This window comes from Jatropha curcas, chromosome 10 (genome assembly GCF_041381405.1).
Source record: "Jatropha curcas cultivar XTBG-Jc1 chromosome 10, XTBG_Jcur_1.0, whole genome shotgun sequence".
Taxonomy (NCBI): Eukaryota; Viridiplantae; Streptophyta; class Magnoliopsida; order Malpighiales; family Euphorbiaceae; genus Jatropha; species Jatropha curcas.
Window position 1 is genome coordinate 967,884 of NC_143160.1, and position 23,536 is coordinate 991,419.

At 31.9% G+C, this 23,536-nt stretch overlaps 5 protein-coding genes and 1 pseudogene across 6 annotated transcripts; all 6 read left to right on the top strand.

Annotated features, from left to right (window-relative positions):
- The first annotated feature begins 284 nt into the window (after positions 1-284).
- On the top strand, positions 285-1,671 carry LOC105650467 (Leucine-rich repeat (LRR) family protein). Its single transcript, XM_089715787.1, has one exon. The coding sequence runs from the start codon at positions 449-451 to the stop codon at positions 1,541-1,543; it is 1,095 nt and encodes a 364-aa protein (XP_089571913.1). The 5' UTR covers positions 285-448; the 3' UTR covers positions 1,544-1,671.
- Positions 1,672-4,111: 2,440 nt separating this feature from the next.
- LOC105648798 (UPF0481 protein At3g47200) lies at positions 4,112-5,628 on the top strand. Its single transcript, XM_012235308.4, has one exon. It carries the CDS (start codon positions 4,112-4,114, stop codon positions 5,387-5,389), a length of 1,278 nt encoding a protein of 425 aa, XP_012090698.1. The 3' UTR covers positions 5,390-5,628.
- A 525-nt stretch (positions 5,629-6,153) lies between these two features.
- LOC119371189 (UPF0481 protein At3g47200-like) lies at positions 6,154-8,915 on the top strand (annotated as a pseudogene).
- A 1,939-nt stretch (positions 8,916-10,854) lies between these two features.
- LOC149492891 (UPF0481 protein At3g47200-like) lies at positions 10,855-13,644 on the top strand. The gene is made up of 2 exons (XM_089726540.1): positions 10,855-11,970; positions 12,134-13,644. Exon 2 carries the CDS (start codon positions 12,139-12,141, stop codon positions 13,441-13,443), a length of 1,305 nt encoding a protein of 434 aa, XP_089582666.1. The 5' UTR covers positions 10,855-11,970; positions 12,134-12,138; the 3' UTR covers positions 13,444-13,644.
- A 2,696-nt stretch (positions 13,645-16,340) lies between these two features.
- On the top strand, positions 16,341-19,054 carry LOC105648803 (UPF0481 protein At3g47200). Of its 2 annotated transcripts, none has more exons than XM_089726671.1 (2): positions 16,341-16,575; positions 17,578-19,054. In XM_089726671.1, the coding sequence occupies exon 2, from the start codon at positions 17,722-17,724 to the stop codon at positions 18,805-18,807; it is 1,086 nt and encodes a 361-aa protein (XP_089582797.1). In that variant the 5' UTR covers positions 16,341-16,575; positions 17,578-17,721; the 3' UTR covers positions 18,808-19,054. The 2 variants fall into 2 exon arrangements, with proteins under 2 accessions (XP_089582797.1, XP_012090700.2); XM_012235310.4 differs by having other exon boundaries at positions 16,342-16,575; positions 17,523-19,054.
- A 1,040-nt stretch (positions 19,055-20,094) lies between these two features.
- LOC105648804 (UPF0481 protein At3g47200) lies at positions 20,095-22,187 on the top strand. The gene is given in 2 exon segments (XM_089726816.1): positions 20,095-20,640; positions 20,771-22,187. A coding segment is annotated over 1 exon segment (1,278 nt). The 5' UTR covers positions 20,095-20,640; the 3' UTR covers positions 22,049-22,187.
- Positions 22,188-23,536: the final 1,349 nt, after the last annotated feature.

Consider the following 23,536-nt stretch of genomic DNA (forward strand, 5'->3'; position numbering starts at 1 on the left):
TATATCCATAATGGCTCTTTAATCCACATTCGCGACAGCTTGTATAAATTTCTTCAACGTCAATTACCGCAAGGTTTAGTGTATTCTTCATCCATTTCATAAAATTCCTAGCATATGGTAATTAGGTAACTTTTAACTAATAAAGAGAACATGATTTTCTTACTGATAATTCATTGTTTTTTTTTTTTTTTTTAACTAACAACGAGAGCCGCTACCTCGTAATAATCCACTTAAGGGGCAAAACCGTCATGACAAACAATCTCACTGCATATAAATACCACGACGACGTTGTCAGGTCCTGCCTGCCATACTTCGTTTCATTTCTCAACTTAAACCAGAAAGAAACTCAGAGATTCACTGTCAATAGTATTATATTACTCACTTCAATTATACAGGGAGAAACCTATACACTAATAAAGAGATACAGAGAGTTAGTAACAGAGAAGCCATGGCCGCTTTCTTATACATTACATTGATAACGATATTAATCTCTTCTTCAACAGTTAAAAGCTGCCCGCCGTCAGACCGGGCCGCCTTGCTTGCTTTTAGAGCCGCTCTCCATGAACCTTACCTTGGAATCTTCAATTCTTGGACCGGAATTGACTGCTGTCATAAATGGTACGGCGTTAGTTGCGACCCGGAGACCCACAGGGTCGCCGATATAAATCTCAGAGGTGAATCCGAAGACCCCATTTTTGAAAAAGCTGGCCGGTCCGGTTACATGACAGGTACAATCTCGCCTTCCATCTGTAAGCTAGAGCGACTCTCGAGTCTCACAATCGCTGATTGGAAAGGGATCTCCGGAGAGATTCCGCGGTGCATCACTTCGCTTCCGTTTCTAAGGATTGTTGATTTGATCGGGAACCGGATCTCCGGCGACCTACCTGCAGATATAGGACGGTTACACAGATTAACCGTGCTGAACGTTGCCGATAATCTTATTTCCGGTGAGATCCCCCGTTCTTTGACGAATCTGTCGAGCCTGATGCACCTGGATTTGCGTAATAACAGAATCTCAGGACCACTTCCCCAAGATTTTGGGCGTCTCCGAATGTTAAGCCGCGCTTTGCTCAGTCAGAATTTCATTAGCGGAAGAATTCCGATTTCAGTTTCGAAAATTTACCGTCTGGCCGATTTGGATCTTTCGGTAAATAGACTCTCGGGTGCAATACCTGATTCTCTGGGTAGAATGGCGGTTCTAGCTACACTAAATTTAGATTCTAACAAGCTTTCAGGGAAAATACCGCCAAGTTTATTCAATTCAGGGATTAGTAACTTGAATTTGAGCAAGAACGCATTTCAAGGATATTTGCCCGATGTTTTCAGTGTGAGATCTTATTTTACAGTACTTGATTTATCGTATAACAATTTCCGGGGGCCGATACCGAAATCTTTATCAGAAGCGTCGTATATCGGACACTTGGATCTGAGTCACAACCATCTCTGTGGAAGAATCCCGGTAGGCTCTCCGTTTGATCATCTTGAAGCTTCGTCGTTTTCACATAATGATTGTCTGTGCGGGAAGCCGCTTAGAGCTTGTTAGATATGGAAATTTGGTAGTATAATACTATGTTTGTTGTAAAATGAGGGAGAAAGGTGTATGGTTTTTAGGATTTGATTATTTATGTGTTTAGTTACTTTATTATTATGGGATTCAAAAGGTTTCATGCACGTTATTTTGCATGTTTCGAAGCTTTTCATATATCAAAAAGTTTAGTACATATGAAATTAATACGTAATAATTTAATTTGTATTGCAAGTATAATATAATTAATCTCAATGTGATTGAACACTTACATACACTCTCTCCCTTTCGAAATAAATATCATTTTTTTTGTTAAAAAATGTCCTTTTTATAAATTTTAATACTCTATTAATATTTTCTTTTCTAATCTACCTTTTATTTATTTAGTAATTTAGGCATTATATAATTATCCTTCAACTATATTTTTAATTTAATTGGAACGCAAAATAAATATTATATAAATTAATTTTTATAAATTTTAGACTATATTAATTTTTATAAATTAATTCAATTAATTTTTTTCTTAGAAAGAGAAAAAGAAAATAATAAAAACAAAAAGACAGCGCACGTGAAGCATTAGTGAGATAAGGACTGGACCTCAGTTTGCATTAAAGGAAATGGGCCGACGGTGCCAAAAAAATTAACTTCTGGACCGCTTGCATACAATTTAACATATCCCCATGTATTATGTATGTGATTACTTCGGCCTACCATGCATGGACCCGGTCCGTGGGTGAGGAAATAAACTCGGTTTAAACTGTCAACATGCATTACAGTCTATAAGTAAATTTAGAAAAAGAAAAAGAAAAAAGATAAATTTATTTCCCCTATGATACGTTATTTTAAATTTATTATAAATAAATTTCATGTTTAATATTAGAAGAAATATAAGAACATCAAAAGTAGGCACACGTTTTATACACTTAATTAATAGGTGATGACAATTTTTTTTTTAAAAAAATACATCTTTTTATCATTCTTTTTTTTCAATAAAAAACATAAATATAATTTATAATTATATAATATTAGGAAAAGGCACCTAAACTCGATATATGTATCCATTTATATACTAAATAAAAGTCCAATGGCATTTTAGTTTAAATGAGGGTATTTTCGATCATGCATTAAAAAAAAAAAGGATAAAAAAGTGATATTTTATAAATAAAAAAAATGTAATTGGCTTAATATATGAGATCACCCAAGAAATTTAAAAACGTAGCATTTATACTAATATTTAGAATTTAAAAGATTTTCTTTTCAAAAAAAATAAAATAAAAGATTTAATTATGAAATCACACGCTATCTAACGTGTGATGAAATGCTAATAAAGTAGTGAGTGTAATTCCTTTCTTGAAAAAATGAACTTGCTAAAAGTCTTTCGAAGTCGATGGTTTTATATTACAATTTGGTACTATATTATTATTTGAATTGGTGATTGTAACCTTACAATGATCACAGATGAAATTAAAATAAAAAAAAATGATGAAAAATATGATTATATATAGCGATTTCTTGGAGGAGGAGAGTCAATATTCCATGCTATATGTGTAAATATTGTCTTGATTCCGAGAAGAGAGAGTTAAAGATTGTCTGATCTCCGACAGCGATAACAGGTTTGTTTTTGACATTCATTATCTATTTTGCTTTCCATGTATAATTAGTTAGATAGATCTGGAAAATGATATTATTAAATTTTCATGAAAATTAGAAAGTAGAAGCTCTTCTTTTTTTCTTTTTTTTTATTTTTATTTTTTTATTTTTTATATTCCAGTCGTTTCCAAGTTCTTAGAGATTTGCTTCTTCAAATTTTATTTATTTTGAAAACTAAAAAACGAACAAAAGAAATTTTGTTAATCTATATTCTATCATATTAAATGATTAACTATCAAATCTCATCCATTCATTTACACAAATCAAGCATAGGTGTACTCAGAGCATGGAATTAATCCTTTCTTAGTTCCTAATCCACTCAAAGTATACAATTTAAGAAACAATTATATGCTGCTTAAATCTAAAACTATTAAAACAGATCTACGCCTATAGACTGTTAGAGATCGCCCGTATCTCAACAAAAAAATTGAGAACCGTTTACAAAACAGGTTTTTTTTTTTTTTTTTTTTTTTTTTTTTATTGTTGATTTTAAATTTGAACTGTTTTATCATTGTTATTGATTTTAAATTTAGATTACTTTATTATTATTGTCGATTTTAAATTCGGATCGTAACTGTATTGATTTTAATTTTTGATAATTTTATTATTAAGTTTTTGCTTGAAAAAAAAATGCAAATAAAAAAAAGCGCAAAATTTTTTTTTTTTAAAAGATAGGCATGCTGTAAGTTGCATCGAGATTGAATATTGGAGATCCGTTTTTTAATGAGTTTTTTTTTAGCTCGACCCGTTATGGGACCGACCCCGCACAGTCCAGGCTGCCCGATTTGGCCGGGCTACTTGAATCATAGCAATTAGCATTATTTGATGGCAAATAATAATAATATTATTCAAACGTATTTTCTCCAAACATGTGCTTATTCTTAAAACTTCCCACTTGTTAGCAATGTATATAACCCTAATTTTTATTCTGACAGGATGTTGTGTGATCATATTATTATTGATGTTGAAAATTTATCAATTTCCATTGGCAAGGATCTGGAAGCTTTACATCCATTATCAGTCGAATGTTGCATTTATAAAGTGCCTAGGACACTGTATCGATTAAACGAAGTGGCCTACACACCTCAAGTGGTCTCCATCGGTCCACTTCACCATGGCAAACCAGAGCTAAAGTTAATGGAGGAACATAAAAGAAGATATACGAAAGAGTTCCTTCAACTCAGCACTAGTAGTGTTAGTGTGAAAGAATATGTTGAATTCATAAGGAAGAGGGAAAAAAGGTTGCGCAATTCCTATGCCGAAACCATTCTACTTAATCCTCAAGACTTTGTGAAGATGATTTTAACAGATGCTGCTTTTCTAATTATGGTGCTCTTGAAATTTAGTTGCCCAGAGCTCCAAAGTAGCAACGATCGTATATACTCGAGACCATGGATGTCAGGCGATGTTCGGTATGATATACTGTTGCTCGAAAATCAACTTCCATTCTTTATCCTTGAGGAGTTGTATGATGTATCTGGTATACCTAATAAGCTTCAAAAACCTGGACTTTCCATGATCCAGCTTGTTCACTCCTTCTTCAAAATTAAATGGGATCATTGGGTGTTAGATGATGTATTGGAGAAACAGAACTTTTTAGAAACAAAGCATCTACTTGATTTTCTGAGGATCTGTCAGCAACCATTAGCTGGAAATAAAATAAAATCAGGTGTCAAATGGTATGCACCTAGTGTTACAGAGCTTTACCGAGCAGGAGTCAAATTTGAGTTGGCGTCAAGCAAAAACCTTCTTGAGATTGAGTTCAGAGATGGCATTTTGAAACTTCCAGCGTTGAAAATAACAAATAGGTCTGAAATTTTATTAAGGAACCTACAGGCATTTGAGCAATGCCATTGCCAAGACAAATATTTAAATGACTATATTTCATTGATCAGTAGTCTGGTTGAGACAGCTGAAGATGTCAAAATAATGGCTGAAAATGGAATTATACAAAATCGGCTACGGAATAATGATAGTCTGTCAACTCTTTTTAACTATCTTGCCAGAGGAAATCTTGTGTCCAGACACAGCTTCTACTTCTCCAATATAGTTGAAGCTCTTAATCTGTATTGCAAAAACCCTTGGCACAAGTGGAAGGCAACCCTCAAACAGGATTATTTCAATAATCCATGGGCAGGGATTTCTGTTCTTGCAGCTTTTATTCTTCTCATGCTTACTGTCGTACAAACTGTGTGTTCCCTACTGCAAATTTAGATTCTACTCTACTGTAAAATGTGTATCTTTTTCTGAAACTGTCCCAAGTGAAATGTATCGCAATAGAGAAGCATTACTACAGGATCCTTATTGAAGAATTGAATGCGTACTGCAAAATCCCTGGCCATAATCCCTGTCTTCCCAGCATGTGTTCTTCTCATCCTCACTATGATCCAGACTGTAAGATCTATCATTCAATTGTAAACTCTAGATATATCATTTCATGGTTTCTTGATTTAGTCTATAATTGATTTCTTAATTTTTTATTATTAAAACAATTAATCTGTTAAAGTCCTACATTTTTGCTGCTGCAGACGTGAAATTAGAGTGAAATTTTCAGCTATAAAACAACTAAGTTTGATAATTAAATCTAAACCAAATTTAAAATTTATGCAGATTTTAACAATTTTCACATTTATAAAAGCCAGAATTGGGTTGAGCAACAAAAGGCCCAAACAAAAAATCTGTCGGACTAGGCCCACTGTATGGAGATCCTAATAATTTTCAGTTTCACGCCCAATAAGAAAATAGCATCTACAAGGTAAAAAAGCACGTGGCAAAAATTTTGTTTCCGTGGAGAAATAAATATCTAAAAACAACCTATATGAGACAGAATAAGTGCTTTATTGAACATCGGAAATTGCTTGCCTACTTCAGCTCCATAGAAGACTCGAGGGCCAAAGTCTTTCTAGTCAACGACAACTTAGCGTTATATCCATACGAAGATTGTAACCTTACAACGCCAAAAAAAAAAAAAAAAATAAAAAAATATATATATATATATATATATATAGTTCAAGATTATATATATATATATATATATATATACATAAAGATTATTCAGATTCTTGTTTTCCTCTAGTATTATTAGTTCAAGAATTTCCACTTGTATCCTTCAAAAAGAAAAAAAAAAAAAGAATTTCCAGTTGTGAAACACTCTGATTATTCAGATTCTTTCCCTGTTAAACTTTCAATTTTTTAAAGATTTATTTAAATCATAAGTTAAAGCTTGTTCTGTTTTTCACTTCAGTTCCTGTTCTGTTTTTTCACAAGGAGCATCAGAATTTCTGGATCACAGAATTTGTTTTTTCATCCTCTCTCATACTTGGCTTCTTCTTTAATCCGAATTACATTCTCTGAGGAATTCTAAATGAGTAGATGGAAGAAGAAAATAATCAAGTTCTGATTGATATTTACGAGTTAACAAAAATTGTGAGCAGAGAGTTGGAAACCGTGCAGCCATTATCTGACACTTGTTTCATCTACAGAGCTCCCAAGCGACTGCGAGACTTGAATGAAAAGGCCTACACACCTCAGTTAGTCTCCATTGGTCCCTACCATCACAGCCGAAAAGAGTTAAAACCCATGGATGAGCATAAAAGAAAGTACTTGCAATATTTTCCTGAAAGAAGCAAGGTAAATATGGGAGATTCGATTCGAGTTGTTGCAAAGAATGAAACAAGACTGCGCAATTGTTACGCAGAAATCATTAATCTGACTAGTCATGAATTTGTGAAAATCTAAAGGAGGAGTGTTGTGATATTGAAACTACTGAAACCATAAATATAAGTAAAGTAAATTCTTAATTTTAACAACTTTTTCACGTGTTTGAGTGTGAGGTAGAGAATCCTCTGCTTTTCTTTTGTTGTTGAGTTTGCTTGTTGTGTTTGTAAAGGAGAAATTCCAACAGCTGCCATGATTCTCTTACTTAATTAGCCAACGCCTCTTTTGGAGATTAATTCTACTTGTAATGATTATATTTATTAAATTTCCAGTTCATATATGTATATATATGGTTGGATAGCAAGCAAATCCTCCCATCAACTTCTCTTTGATATTTTTCACACTGCTGCGTGTACTTTAGAAGAAAAAAAAAGGGAAGAAAAACCAGTCTTATAATTCCTGCAAAGTCTATATATATCTAGAAGGTTTTTTATTACTCCCCATTAGTTCTTTGGATTTCATTATCAATTAGTATTTATTTGGTTGTATTTTGAACAAGAAAAATTGTAAAGGTAGCTATAATTAATTTTTGAAATATCTGATGATCGCCTGCAGATGAACAACGAAGAAGAAGTTGATGTTGAAGAGTTAGCAAAGTGTGTGAAGAAGGAGCTGGCAATGCTGCAACCTTTATCAGACAAGTGTAGTATCTAAAAAGTTCCAGAAAAAGAAAGAAAATTGAATGAAAAGGCATACACACCTCGAGTTGTCTCCATAGGCCCTCTTCACCATAGGAAAGAAGAGCTCAGGGCAATGGAAGACCATAAAAGGAGGTACTTGCTGGATTTTCTTGAATGGAGCCATTCAAGTATGGAGGATATGATCACATGTATCAAGGAAAATGAGAGAAGATTGCGTGATTGCTATGCAGAACCAATTGAACTCGCAAGTGAGAAATTTGTGAAAATGATGTTGGTAGACGCTGCCTTCCTCATTTCTCTTTTACTTAAAAAAGCTCTCCCAGAATTTCAAAGCAGTAGTGACCGTATATTTAACAAACCAAAACTGATTCTTGATATAAGGGTTGACATATTTTTGCTGGAAAATCAGGTTCCGTTTTTTATTCTTGTGGATTTGTTTGAGCTGTCTAAAATAGGTGTACGTGAGGAGGGCGTGCTGATCTCTATGATTGAGCTCACTCATTTTTTCTTTGAAGGTAGACGGGGTTCTTGGGTGAGAGAGGACATTCTACAGCTACAAGATTTCTCTCAAGTAGAACATTTTCTTGATTTTTGAAGAATTTGTCAGCGACCGCCAAAGCCTAAGCCCTCAAACGAAAAAATAATAAACCTAGTGGCACCAACAATAACGGAGCTCCATCATGCTGGTGTAAAGATTGAGTTGCATTCAAGCAGAAACAAACTGGACATTGAATTTGATAGTAAAAAGGGGATTCTAAAAATCCCACGCTTTAAAATGGAGGAGGCAGTAGAAATTCTGTTAAGAAATCTACAGATATTTGAGAAGTATCATTTTCAGGGCAGAGACAAGTACGTGAATGACTACGCGTACATGCTTGCTCAGCTTATCAAATCTGATAAGGATGTGGAAACACTAGAGCAAAGAGGGATTCTAGAAAATTGGATGCAGAACAACCAAGCCGTGGCAACATTTTTAGGTAGCATTGACTGTGAAGTCGATCGTACGAGGTTCTACTTTTTTCCAATTCTTGAAGATCTGAATTCGTATTGCAAAAATCCTTGGTACAAATGGAATGCCAACTTGAGACAAAATTATTTTAACACTCCATGGGCTGGGATCTCAGTTGCTGCAGCTGCTTTTCTTCTCTTTCTCACTATAATTCAAACTGTGTGTTCTATCCTTCAACTGTAGGCGTGCCTAGGCTTTAGCTATGTCTAATTCTCTATTTCTGTTTAGTGAATCTGGGTTTGCTCTTGTATTGTGCGTTAAAAATTACTCCATTTATCCAAAAAAATATATGTGATCTTTGAGTAATTATTTGATTTTTAAAATATATGTCGTTTTTTAATATTTGAATAAGTAATAAATGATATTTTTTTAATATTATCTTTATTTACATTAAATGCAATAATTATCTAGACAAGTAATTATTGATTTTGAGATAAAAAATAATTTGATCAAATTATTTTTGATTTTATAATTAGTCAAGAGAATTAATTATTTTTTTAATTTTTAAAAATTTTAAATTTTGGAATAGAAAATAACTTTGTCAATGAACAGGTGTTTGGTTCTTGTGTGTAAATGTAAGAAGAAGAAAAAAGATGCGGTAACGTAATGAACCACATAACATCAATAAAAAATTGCCACCCAGAATTATGTCGGGTTTTATCGCCTTGCTGGCCATGGTTAAACTTTGATCACTCCTCGGTTAACATTCTACAACGTGTCATAATCTTCCAGTGAAATGGAAAAAACTTACCACCTCGTCCATGGCTCCATACGTGGACCAAAATAATAAGATCTCATTTGTAATAAATAATTTTCATAAAATTTTATGAAATGTATTAAAAATTAAATTTTGTGTTTTGGAATAAAAAAGTATAGATTTAATTTTTATAAATTGAATTTTATGAAATTGAGCATATTTAACTCAAATTTTACTAAAATTGATAAAATTCATAAATGAATTTCACAAAATCGATCATTAAAATATTTTGATATAAATTCAATTATTTTTACTTTTTCTTCCTTTTTGTTTATTTTCTTTGAAAAATTCCTATATAATAATATTATTTTTTAATCCAGTAATAACGCTAATTTTTATTTTTATTTTTTTTCTTTGAAAAATTTCAAACTAGTAATGACGTTTTTTTTTAAGTATAGTAATAATGTTAGTTATTATTACTATGAAACTATAAAAACTGAATATAATAATTATTTTCAAATGTAATTAAAAACAATAGTAACATTCTTAATATTCTTTTTAGTTTTCAAATTAATTACTTAAATCAACAAAAGTTTTTACATCAATTAAAAATAATTATTATGATTAATTTTACTGATTCTATAATTAATTAAGTAGCTAATTAATTAATTAGCATGAAATGTTAGTGTACTTATTTATATGAAATTTGTTATTTATATTTTAATAAAAAATGACAAGTAATTATATTGTACATAATAAATATAATTGGTGTTTGTTATTTATTTTTGTTAAATTATTATGTCAAGGTGTTATATGAAATAAAGAGAAATGAATTTTAATTTAAGAATTTATTTCAAACATAATTTACGGAATTTAATTGAATTTCTTATTTTAAATTGTAGCATACTAAATATGATAAATTCATTTGGAAATTCCAAATGAATTCTACAATTAGATTCATTTGTTCCAAACAGGTAATAAAAATATACTTCCTCTGTCTTAAAAATATAGTCTATCTTTTTTTTTTTTTTTGTCCTAAAATATAACCCACTTTTCTTTTATGCATTATAGTTAATCCTTAAATTGTCCACTATACCCTTATTAAATTTTATTTATTTTCAATAACATTCATTAATTCTTACTTATTATTTCATATAATAAATACTCATGTCTTATTTAAGACGTGTATAATAAGAAAGTTATATGCATAAAATTTCCTTTAACCATAATAACTATTATTTTTTAATCTGTATCAAAATAGAAAGTGGACTATCTTTTTGGGACGGATGAAGTAATTTTTTTAAAAAAATGAAAGTATTTATGACCATATACTTAAAAAAATAAAAGATTAGTTAAAAACAATTTTTAAAAAATATTTAATTTCATTTATTTGATCTATAAATTGAATCATAAACCCGATCTGGACAAGTATTTTTCAAAGTTAAGAAACTTGCATAATGTGAAGCGATGAACTTATACAACATCTGTATACCAAACCAAGTTATAAAAACAATTTTTACTTGCATAATTTTGACCATTTATAGAAAAAACAGTAATAATTTCTTAAAAACCCTACATTAATTAATAATTGTCATAACGACTACATTATATTTATGAATTTACTTGCCAATTCTCCGAAGAAAGTGGAATTACTGGTTCAGAAGGGACTTCTTGTAAGTTTGTTACATGATAGGGGTGCCAAATCTTTTTGCCAAACTGGGTGCGGCATGTTTTATCAGCAACTCAGCATACATACTACAAAATCGAGAGAACAATTTTCTAAAGTTTCGATTCATATTCTATTTTTCAAATGTTTGAAATCCCATCTTCTTTCTTTTTATCTTTTTTGACAATCTCTCCATTTTTCCAATATCTCAGACGGAAAGGGCTTTGATATTAGTTGAATTCTTCTTTTCTGGTGGACTAATTTGTTTTTGTTCATTCAATATTCTTTTCGGGTGTGTTTTAAAGTTTCTCACAATCTTTTGATATGTATGTAAGTTGCTCGATGAAAGGTCCGCATTGAAACTCTCCTAATACAGAAGTGGTAGCTAGGTAGACATCCTGTGTCATAACGCATTGACACCATTTTGAAGAAGATTAATACCAATATGGATCCTGACCTTGAAATTCTGGAACGAGAAACTCGTGCTTTTATTTCCGATCCCAGCCCAGGGGTCTGCTGTGATGGAGTTGGATAAATTAGAAATTAAGATTTTTTTTATGATCCAAAAAAAAAGGAAAACGAATGGAGCGGCTGGTCTTCGTCTCCACCTTTAGAACATGAAATAAAGTAGATGCTCTGCAAGTATATGCTGTGGCGTTGTGGGCTGGATGGATAGACATCGGAAACTATGAATCCCACGTCTTGACAAATGAGAACACTGGACAGAAAAAAAAAAAAAAAAAAAAACCGAAATTTCTCGAGTTGGAAAACTCGAGAAATTCCTAAGATGGGACAAAAATTGCAGCTTGTTACATAGAATAAAACGCTGGTCTCCTTCAATGCGATTTCTCCATTAACTGCGAAGAAATTATTATACAAGTTCCTTTGGCGAAGAGAGAATGTCTTCCTGGACATATAAAACTGTGCACAAGAATGGACATTGTAGCTGTGCCCAATTCCATCTCATCAACATCTCAGGTCAAGCCGTCTCCTGTATCTTAATCAAGGAGCCAAGTTTGCTCTCACAGTGCTTTCAGGATCTCCTTAATGGTGCAAGATAACAGGGTTAGCACTGTCCTCTTTATTTTTAACTTATTTTGAACGAAAAATTTATTCACATTTTCCCTTGGCCACTAAATGTGAATTGTCATCATTTTGGTTGAAGATTTTAATTTCTTTTCTCAGTTGGAATGTAATTATACTAACTGTTATTGACTCTTATGGCTAGTTATCATGGAGGTTAGTGTAACATCAACTGAACAGATCAAGAGAAATGATGAAGTTTTACTTGATGTCAATGAACTAGCAAAGTCTGTGAGAAGCGATTTGAAAAACTTGCATTCTTTATCTGACGATTGTTGCATCTCCAGAGTGCCCAAACGACTGCGCCAGTTAAATGAAAAAGCGTACACCCCTCGGGCAGTCTCCATTGGGCCCCTTCACCATGGCAAAGAAGAATTAAAAGCAATGGAAGAGCACAAGAGAAGGTATTTGAATGAGTTTCTTGAATGGAGTGAAGTAAGTATAGAAGATTATATTAAACAAATAAAAGAACATGAGACCAGATTGCGCAATTGTTATTCAGAAACAGTTGGCTTGAAAAGTGAGGATTTTGTGAAAATAATATTGATAGATGCTGCCTTCATCATTATGGTGCTATTGAAACAAAGTTTGAAAGAATTTCGAAGTAAGAAAGATAGAGTATTCAGTAAACCATGGATGATAGGTGAGGTGCGTTTCGACATTTTGTTGCTCGAAAATCAGCTTCCATTCTTCATTCTGGATGATTTGTTTAAGCTATCGAATAAACCTCCTGAGGGTCATGAACTTTCCATTATTATGCTTACCCATAACTTCTTTATTGATACGTTTGGCTCCTGGGTGGCAAAGCGCATATTAGATAAACATGATTTTTCTAAAATAGAACATATGGTCGACTTTCTGAGGATTTGTCAACAGCCTCCAAAATTGCAGAACAGAAAGAAACTCAAGAAGTTAACTGTACCCAGTGTTACAGAGCTCCTTCAAGCTGGAGTCAAATTTGAGTTGGGTTCAAGCAAAAAGTTACTCAACATAAAATTCCAAAATGGTGTTTTGGAAATTCCACCATTACAAATAGATGACAATTCTGAAATCTTGTTGAGAAATCTCCAAGCCTTTGAGCAATGCCTTTGCAACCGGGACAATTATGTAAGTGACTATATTACTCTGGTCTCAATGCTTGCCAAGGGTCCTAAAGATGTGGAAATACTTGCTCGAAATGGAATAATGGAGAATTGGCTAGTGAATAGCGAAGGGGTGTCAACTCTGTTTCAGAAACTTGTACAGGAGAACCTTCTCTTTCCTGATGACTTCTACTTTTCTTCTCTTGTTGAAGATCTGAATTCATATTGCAAAAACCCTTGGAACAAGTGGAAGGCAACCTTGAAACAAGATTATTTCAATACTCCATGGGCAGTTATCTCTGTGATTGCAGCTGGGTTTCTACTCATATTCACTGTCATACAATCCGTCTGTTCCATCCTTCAACTGATATAGTAGGTTCTACTATTTCAACTTTTTTATTTCTTTTATTAATGTTGGTTCCTTTATGTCTTGTTATAGTTCTTTTACAAAAAAAAAAAGGGCTTCAGTACTGGAGTAAGCACATGCACTGTTATAGAGATTCACTTGGTTTTCAAATAGGAGCAGATAAATAAATATAGGAGAAGATAAATTTATTTAACTTTGTATTTAAAATGGCGTCCACCAATATTTTCAGATTTCTAAAGCTGACAATTCCTTCTGACATACCTATAAAATACTAAGAATTACCCTCTTCATGCATAGCTTGTCAGTGATGAAGATTTGAAGAATCAGAGGCATAGATATAAAACTTAAAAACTAAAAAAAAAAAAAAAAAACAAACCAGCCTGACTTGCTTTCCCTAATTTACTCTTGGCGCGAATCTGAACAGACACTAATTTTTATATCTGCTTCAACCCATCAGAATGGGATAATGAATGTACTCCTATGGGGACAAGAAAATAAATGAAGCACTTTATTGCCCTATTAGGATATGAATTGGCTTTCTGTGTCCTCTTCCCAAAATGGTTAAGCTTGAATGTTAAAATAAACAGTATAATATTCATCTCTGAAGCTCAGTAATGGAGCCAGAAGATAATTCCGATTTGCTCCCTTTGCTACGAAAATGATCGGATGATACTCGCTTATTCCGTTGTTCATTACAAAGCTGGCTCCCGCATTAAATTTAGCGTCTGATGATTCTGACTTGCAGCTAAGCTTCAGGCTTGTTCCTGACTTATAATCCACACCGCTAAACACAAAGCAATCCTCTTGGCTTGCTGACTCCATTGATATTGTTCCTTCCTTTCCATCCAATCCAGAAACTAAGCGGAACAAGGATGATCCATCGGTACCATCAGAACTTGCAACTGCAAGGTTGACATCTTTTCCTTGCTGTACTAAAAACATTCCTGATAGACTAAACGGTTCTAGCATGACATATTTTCCAGTAGCATCTTTAACTGATGATGGTTTTGGGGAAGAAGATTCATTCAAGACAACTCTAAAAGTGGCATGAACAGATTTACTACTGCCAGATTCAGGGAACTTTTCCATTGTAATTGATTGATTCGAGTTTGTCAAGACAAAAACTGAATTTCCATATTCTTGGGAAAAAGATACTAGGTGATTATTATAAGTGGCAGGAATTGGAGTTATCCAGTCCGAAAGAGAGTTGACTGATCTAGATCGGATGTCCCAATCACCACTGCTATGACCAGCAAGCAGGTAAGGACCATAAAGTATTGCCTGAATAGAAGCATACTCAGACCGGTCGTCTGAATATTTAATCAAATGTACTTGATTTATCGCATAACAATTTCCGGGGGCCGATACCGAAATCTTTATCAGAAGCGTCGTATATCGGACACTTGGATCTGAGTCACAACCATCTCTGTGGAAGAATCCCGGTAGGCTCGCCGTTTGATCATCTTGAAGCTTCGTCGTTTGCACATAATGATTGTCTGTGCGGGAAGCCGCTTAGAGCTTGTTAGATATGGAAATTTGGTAGTATAATACTATGTTTGTTGTAAAATGAGAGAGAAAGGTGTATGGTTTTTAGGATTTGATTATTTATGTGTTTAGGTACTTTATTATTATGGGATTCAAAAGGTTTCATGCACGTTATTTTGCATGTTTCGAAGCTTTTCATATATCAAAAAGTTTAGTACATATGAAATTAATACGTAATAATTTAATTTGTATTGCAAGTATAATATAATTAATCTCAATGTGATTGAACACTTACATACACTCTCTCCCTTTCGAAATAAATATCATTTTTTTTGTTAAAAAATGTCCTTTTTATAAATTTTAATACTCTATTAATATTTTCTTTTCTAATCTACCTTTTATTTATTTAGTAATTTAGGCATTATATAATTATCCTTCAACTATATTTTTAATTTAATTGGAACGCAAAATAAATATTATATAAATTAATTTTTATAAATTTTAGACTATATTAATTTTTATAAATTAATTCAATTAATTTTTTTCTTAGAAAGAGAAAAAGAAAATAATAAAAACAAAAAGACAGCGCACGTGAAGCATTAGTGAGATAAGGACTGGACCTCAGTTTGCATTAAAGGAAATGGGCCAACGGTGCCAAAAGAATTAACTTCTGGACCGCTTGCATACAATTTAACATATCCCCATGTATTATGTATGTGATTACTTCGGCCTACCATGCATGGACCCGATCCGTGGGTGAGGAAATAAACTCGGTTTAAACGAGTATTTTCAACATGCATTACAGTCTATAAGTAAATTTAGAAAAAAAAAAAAAGAAAAAAAAAATCTTAGAGATAAAATTTATTTCCCCTATGATACGTTATTTTAAATTTATTATAAATAAATTTCATATTTAATATTATAAGAAATGTAAGAACATGTTTTATACACTTAATTAATAGGTGATGACAATTTTTTTTTTTAAATACATCTTTGTATCATTCTTTTTTTTTTCAATAAAAAATGTAAATATAATTTATAATTATATAATATTCAGGAAAGGTACCTAAATTCGATATTAAATAAAATTACAATGATGTTTTAGTTTAAACGAGAGTATTTTCGATCATGCATTGAGAAAAAAAAGAATAAAAGAGTGACATTTTATAAAAAAAAAAATTTAATTGGCTTAATGTATGAGACCACCCACATACCGGCAGTAGTCAAGAAATTTAAAGATGTAACATTTATATTAATATTTAGAATTTAAAAGATTTTCCTTTCAAAAAAAAAAAAAGATTTAATTATGAAATCATATGCTATCTAACGTGTGATGAAATGCTAATAAAGTAGTGAGTGTAATTCCTTTCTTGAAAAAATGAACTTGCTAAAGGGTTTAATAATACTGTCCGAAGTCTTTCGAAGTCAATGGTTTTATATCACAATTTGGTACTATATTATGATTTCAATTGGTGATTGTAACCTTACAACAACCACAGATGAAATAAAAAAATAAAAAATGATGCAAAATATGATTATATATAGCGATTTCTTGGAAGAGGAGAGTCAATCTTCCATGCTATATGTATAAATATTGTCTTGATTCCGAGAAGAGAGCATTAAAGATTGTCTGATCTCCGACAGCGATAACAGGTTTGTTTTTTACATCCATTATCTATTTTGATTTCCATGTATAATTAGTTAGATAGATCTGGAAAATGATATTATTAAATTTTCATGAAAATTAGAAAGTAGAAGTTTTTTTTTTTTTTTTTTTTTTTTTTTTTTTTAAATATTCCAGTCGTTTCCAAGTTCTTAGCTATTTGCTTCTTCAAATTTTATTTATTTTAAAAACTAAAAAACGAACAATAGAAATTTTGTTAATCTATATTCTATCATATTAAATGATTAACTATCGAATCTCATCCATTCATTTACACCAATCAAGCATAGGTGTACTCAGAGCATGGAATCAATCCTTTCTTAGTTCCTAATCCACTCACAGTATACAATTTAAGAAACAATTATATGCTGCTTAAATCTAAAACTATCAAAACAAATCTACGCCGATAGACGGTTAGAGATCGCCCGTATCTCAACAAAAGAATTGAGAACTGTTTACAAAACAGGTTTTTTTTTATTATTATTATTGTTGATTTTAAATTTGAACTGTTTTATCATTATTATTGATTTTAAATTTAGATTACTTTATTATTATTGTCGATTTTAAATTCAGATTGTAACGGTATTGATTTTAAATTTTGATTATTGTATTATTAAATTTTTGCTTGAAAAAAATGCAAATAAAAAAATGCGCAAAATTTTTTTTAAAAGATAGGCATGTTACAAGTTGGATTGAGCTTGAATATTGGAGATCCGTTCTTTAATGAGTTTTTATTAGCTCGACCCGTTTTGGGACCGACCCCGCACAGTCCAGGCTGCCGATTTGGCCTGGCTAGCTACTTGAATCATAGCAATTAGCGTTATTTGATGGCAAATAATAATAATATTATTCAAACGTATTTTCTCCAAACAAGTGCTTATTCTTAAAACTTCCCACTTGTTAGCGATGTATATAACCCTAATTTTTATTCTGACAGGATGTTGTCTGATCATATTATTGATGTTGAAAATTTATCAATTTCCATTGGCAAGGATCTGGAAGCTTTACATCCATTATCAGATGAATGTTGCATTTATAAAGTGCCTAAGATACTGTATCGATTAAACGAAGTGGCCTACACACCTCAAGTGGTCTCCATCGGTCCATTTCACCATGGCAAACCAGAGCTACAGTTAATGGAGGAACATAAAAGAAGATATACGAAAGAGTTCCTTCAACTCAGCACTAGTCATGTTAGTGTGAAGGAATATGTTGAATTCATAAAGAAGAGGGAAAAAAGGTTACGCAATTCCTATGCCGAAACCATTCAACTTAATCCTCAAGACTTTGTGAAGATGATTTTAACAGATGCTGCTTTTCTAATTATGGTGCTCTTGAAATTTAGTTGCCCAGAGCTCCAAAGTAGCAACGATCGTATATACTCGAGACCATGGATGTCACGCGATGTTCGGTATGATATACTGTTGCTTGAAAATCAACTTCCCTTCTTTATTCTTGAGGACTTGTATGATGTATCTGGTATACCTAATAAGCTTCAAAAACCTGGACTTTCCATGATCAAGCTTGTTCACTCCTTCTTCAAAATTAAATGGGGTTATTGGGTGTTAGATGATGTGTTGGAGAAACAGAACTTTTTAGAAACAAAGCATCTACTCGATTTTCTGAGGATCTGTCAGCAACCATTAAATTTGCAAGCTGGAAATAAAATAAAATCAGATGTCACATGGTATGCACCTAGTGTTACAGAGCTTTACCGAGCAGGAGTCAAATTTGAGTTGGCGTCAAGCAAAAACCTTCTTGACATTGAGTTCAGAGATGGCATTTTGAAACTTCCAGTGTTGAAAATGACAAATAGGTCTGAAATTTTATTGAGGAACCTACAGGCATTTGAGCAATGCCATTGCAAAGACAAATATTTAAATGACTATATTGCATTGATCAGTACTCTGGTTGAGACAGCTGAAGATGTGAAAATAATGGCTGAAAATGGAATTATACAAAATCGGCTACGGAATAATGATAGTCTGTCAACTCTTTTTAACTATCTTGCCAAAGGAAATTTTGTGTCCAGAAAGAGCTTCTACTTCTCCAATATAGTTGAAGCTCTTAATCTGTATTGCAAAAACCCTTGGCACAAGTGGAAGGCAACCCTCAAACAGGATTATTTCAATAATCCATGGGCAGGGATTTCTGTTCTTGCAGCTTTTATTCTTCTCATGCTTACTGTCGTACAAACTGTGTGTTCCCTACTGCAAATTTAGATTCTACTCTACTGTAAAATGTAAATCTTTTTCTGAAATTGTCCCATGTGAAATGCATCGCAATAGAGAAGTATTACTACAGGATCCTTATTGAAGAATTGAATGCGTACTGCAAAATCCCTGGCCGTAATCTGTGTCTTCGCAGCATGTGTTCTTCTCATCCTCACTATGATCCAGACTGTAAGATCTATCTTTCAATTGTAAACTCTAGATATATCATTTCATGGTTTCTTGATTTAGTCTATAATTGATTTCTTAATTTTTTATTATTAAAACAATTAATCTGTTAAAGTCCTACATTTTTGCTGCTGCAGACGTGAAATTAGAGTGAAATTTTCAGCTATAAAACAACTAAGTTTGATGATTAAATCTAAACCAAATTTAAAATTTATGCAGATTTTAACAATTTTCACATTTATAAAAGCCAGAATTGGGTTGAGCACCAAAAGGCCCAAACAAAAAATCTGTCGGACTAGGCCCACTGTATGGAGATCGTAATAATTTTCAGTTTCACGCCCAATAAGAAAATAGCATTTACAAGGTAAAAAAGCATGTGGCAAAGATTTTGTTTCCATCGAGAATTAAATATTTAAAAACAGAGACAGAATAATTAGCTTATCGAAGGAAGGGAAATTACTTACCTACTCCATACAAGACTTGAGTGCCAAAGTCTTTCTAGTCAATGACAACTTAGCATTATATCCATATGAAGATTGTAACCTTACAACACCAAAAAAAAAAAAAAAAAAAAAAAAATAATAATAATAATATACTAAAAAATAAAGAAAACATAAAGATTATTCAGATTCTTGTTTTCCTCTTGTATTTTTAGTTCAAGAATTTCCACTTGTATCTTTCAAAAAAAAAAAAAAAAAAGAATTTCCAGTTGTGAACCACTCTGATTATTCAGATTCTTTCCCTGTTAAACTTTCAATTTTTTAAAGATTTATTTAAATCATAAGATAAAGCTTGTTCTGTTTTTCACTTCAGTTCCTGTTCTGTTTTTTCACAAGGAGCATCAGAATTAATGGATCTCAGAATTTGTTTTTTCAGCCTCTCTCATACTTGGCTTCTTCTTTAATCCGAATTACATTCTCTCAGGAATTTTAATTGAGTAGATGGAAGAAGAAAATAATCAAGTTCTGATTGATATTGACGAGTTAGCAAAAATTGTAAGCAGAGAGTTGGAAACCCTGCAGCCATTATCTGACACTTGTTTCATCTACAGAGCTCCCAAGCGACTGCGAGACTTGAATGAAAAGGCCTACACACCTCAGTTAGTCTCCATTGGTCCCTACCATCACGGCAGAAAAGAGTTAAAACCCATGGAAGAGCATAAAAGAAGGTACTTGCAATATTTTCCTGAAAGAAGCAAGGTAAATATGGGAGATTCGATTCGAGTTGTTGCAAAGAATGAAACAAGACTGCGCAATATCATTAATCTGACTAGTCATGAATTTGTGAAAATCTCAAGGAGGAGTGTTGTGATATTGAAACTACTAAAACCATAAATATAAGTAAAGTAAAGGAGAATCCTCTGCTTTTCTTTTGGTGCTGAGTTTGCTTGTTGTGTTTGTAAAGGAGAAATTCCAACAGCTGCCATGATTCTCTTACTTAATTAGCCAACGCCTCTTTTGGAGATTAATTCAACTTGTAATAATTATATTTGTTAAATTTCTAGTTCATATATATATATATGGTTGGGATAGCAAGCAAATCCTCCCATCAACTTCTCTTTGATATTTTTCACACTGATGTGTGTACTTTAGAAGAAAAAAAAGGGAAGAAAAACCAGTGCTTATAATTCCTGCAAAGTCTATATATATCTGGAAGGTTTTTTATTACGACCCATTAGTTCTTTGGATTTCATTATCAATTAGTATTTATTTGGTTGTATTTTGAACAAGAAAAATTGTAAAGGTAGCTATAATTAATTTTTGAAATATCTGATGATCGCCTGCAGATGAACAACGCAGAAGAAGTTTATGTTGAAGAGTTAGCAAAGTGTGTGAAGAAGGAGCTGGACATCCTGCAACCTTTATCAGACAAGTGTAGTATCTACGAAGTTCCAGAAAAAGAAAGAAAATTGAATGAAAAGGCATACACACCTCGAGTTGTCTCCACAGGCCCTCTTCACCATAGGAAAGAAGAGCTCAGGGCAATGGAAGAGCATAAAAGGAGGTACTTGCTGGATTTTCTTCAATGGAGCCATGCAAGCATGGGGGATATGATCACATGTATCAAGGAAAATGAGAGAAGATTGCGTGATTGCTATGCAGAGCCAATTGAACTCGCAAGTGAGAAATTTGTGAAAATGATGTTGGTAGACGCTGCCTTCCTCATTTCTCTTTTACTTAAAAAATATTTCCCAGAATTGCAAAGCAGTAGTGACCGTATATTTAACAAACCCAACCTGATTCTTGATATAAGGGTTGACATATTTTTGCTGGAAAATCAGGTTCCGTTTTTTATTCTTGTGGATTTGTTTGAGCTGTCTAAAATAGGTGTACGTGTGGAGGGCGTGCAGATCTCTATGATTGAGCTCACTTATTTTTTCTTTGAAGGTAGATAGGGTTCTTGGGTGAGAGAGGACATTCTACAGCTACAAGATTTCTCTCAAGTAGAACATTTTCTTGATTTTTTAAGAATTTGTCAGCGACCGCCAAAGCCTAAGCCCTCAAACAAAAAAATAATAGACCTAGTGGCACCAACAATAACAGAGCTCCATCATGCTGGTGTAAAGATTGAGTTGCATTCAAGCAGAAACAAACTGGACATTGAATTTGATAGTAAAAAGGGGATTCTAAAAATCCCACGCTTTAAAATGGAGGAGGCAGTAGAAATTCTGTTAAGAAATCTACAGATATTTGAGGAGTGTCATTTTCAGAGCAGAGACAAGTACGTGAATGACTACGCGTGCATGCTTGCTTATCTTATCAGATCTGATAAGGATGTGGAAATACTAGAGCAAAGAGGGATTCTAGAAAATTGGATGCAGAACAACCAAGCCGTGGCAACATTTTTAGGTAGCATTGACTGGAATGTCAATCGTAGGATGTTCTACTTTTTTACAATTCTTGAAGATCTGAATTCGTATTGCAAAAATCCTTGGCACAAATGGAATGCCAACTTGAGACAAAATTATTTTAACACTCCATGGGCGGGGATCTCAGTTGCTGCAGCTGCTTTTCTTCTCTTTCTCACTATAATTCAAACTGTGTGTTCTATCCTTCAACTGTAGGCGTGCCTAGGCCTTAGCTATGTCTAATTCTCTGTTTCTGTTCAGTGAATCAAAGTTTGCTCTTGTATTGTGCGTTAAAAATTACTCCTCTTGTCCCAAAATATATTTGGTTTTGAAGTGATTATTTTGTTTTAAAATATATATTGTCTTAAATATTTAAATGAGTAATAAATGATATTTTTTCAATATTATTTTTATTTACATCAGATATAATAATTATCTAGATAAGTAATTATTGATTTTGAAATAAAAAATAATTTGATCAAATTATCTTTAATTTTATAATAAATCAAGAGAATTAATTTTTTTTTAATTTTTTAAAAATTTTAAATAATTTATATTTTGGAGCAGAAAATAACTTTGTCAATGAACAGGCGTTTGCTTCTTGTGTGTAAATGTACGAAGAAGAAAAAAGATGCCGTAACGTAATGAACCACATCACATCAATAAAAAATTGCCACCCAGAATTATGTCGGGTTTTATGGCCTTTCTAGCCATGGTTAAAACATTTGATCACTCCTCGGTTAACATTCTACAACGTGTCATAATCTTCCAGTGAAATGGAAAAAACTTACCACCTCGTCCATGGCTCCATTGATAGACCAAAATAATAAGAGTTCATTTATAATAAATAATTTTTATAAAATTTTATGAAATTTATTAAAAATTAAATTTTGTGTTTGGAATGAAAAAGTATAAGTTTAATTTTTACAAATTAAATTTTATGAAATTGAACATATTTAACTTAAATTTTATTAAAATTGATAGAATTTATAAATGAATTTCACAAAATCGACCATTAAAATATTTTGATATAAATTTAATTATTTTTACTTTTTCTTCCTTTTTGTTTATTTTCTTTGAAAAATCCTAACTATAACAACATTATTTTTTTAATCCAGTAATAACGCTAATTTATATTTTTATTTTTTTTCTTTGAAAAATTTCAAAGTAGTAATAACGTTTTTTTTAAGTATAGTAATAACGTTAGTTATTATTACTATGAAACTATAAAAAATGAATATCAATAATTATTTTCAAATGTAATTAAAAACAATAGTAACATTCTTAATATTTTTTTTAGTTTTCAAATTAATTACTTAAATCAACAAAATTTTTTACATCAATTAAAAATAATTATTATGATTAATTTTACTGCTTATATAATTAATTAAGTAGCTAATTAATTAATTAGCGTGAAATGTTAGTGTACTTATTTATATGAAATTTGTTATTTATATTTTAATAAAAAGTGACAAGTAATTATATTGTACATAATAAATATAATTGGTGTTTATTATTTATTTTTGTTAAATTATTATGTCAAGGTGTTATATGAAATAAAGAGAAATGAATTTTTATTTAAGAATTTATTTCAAACATAATTTACGGAATTTAATTGAATTTCTTATTTTAAATTGTAGCATACTAAATATGATAAATTCATTTAGAAATTCCAAATGAATTCTACAATTAGATTCATTTGTT

Excerpts from the sequence above, each read along its gene's own strand:
- LOC105650467 (XM_089715787.1), top strand. The coding sequence starts at position 449 with ATGGCCGCTTTCTTATACATTACATTGATAACGATATTAATCTCTTCT.
- LOC105648798 (XM_012235308.4), top strand. The coding sequence starts at position 4,112 with ATGTTGTGTGATCATATTATTATTGATGTTGAAAATTTATCAATTTCC.
- LOC149492891 (XM_089726540.1), top strand. The coding sequence starts at position 12,139 with ATGGAGGTTAGTGTAACATCAACTGAACAGATCAAGAGAAATGATGAA.
- LOC105648803 (XM_012235310.4), top strand. The coding sequence starts at position 17,524 with ATGTTGTCTGATCATATTATTGATGTTGAAAATTTATCAATTTCCATT.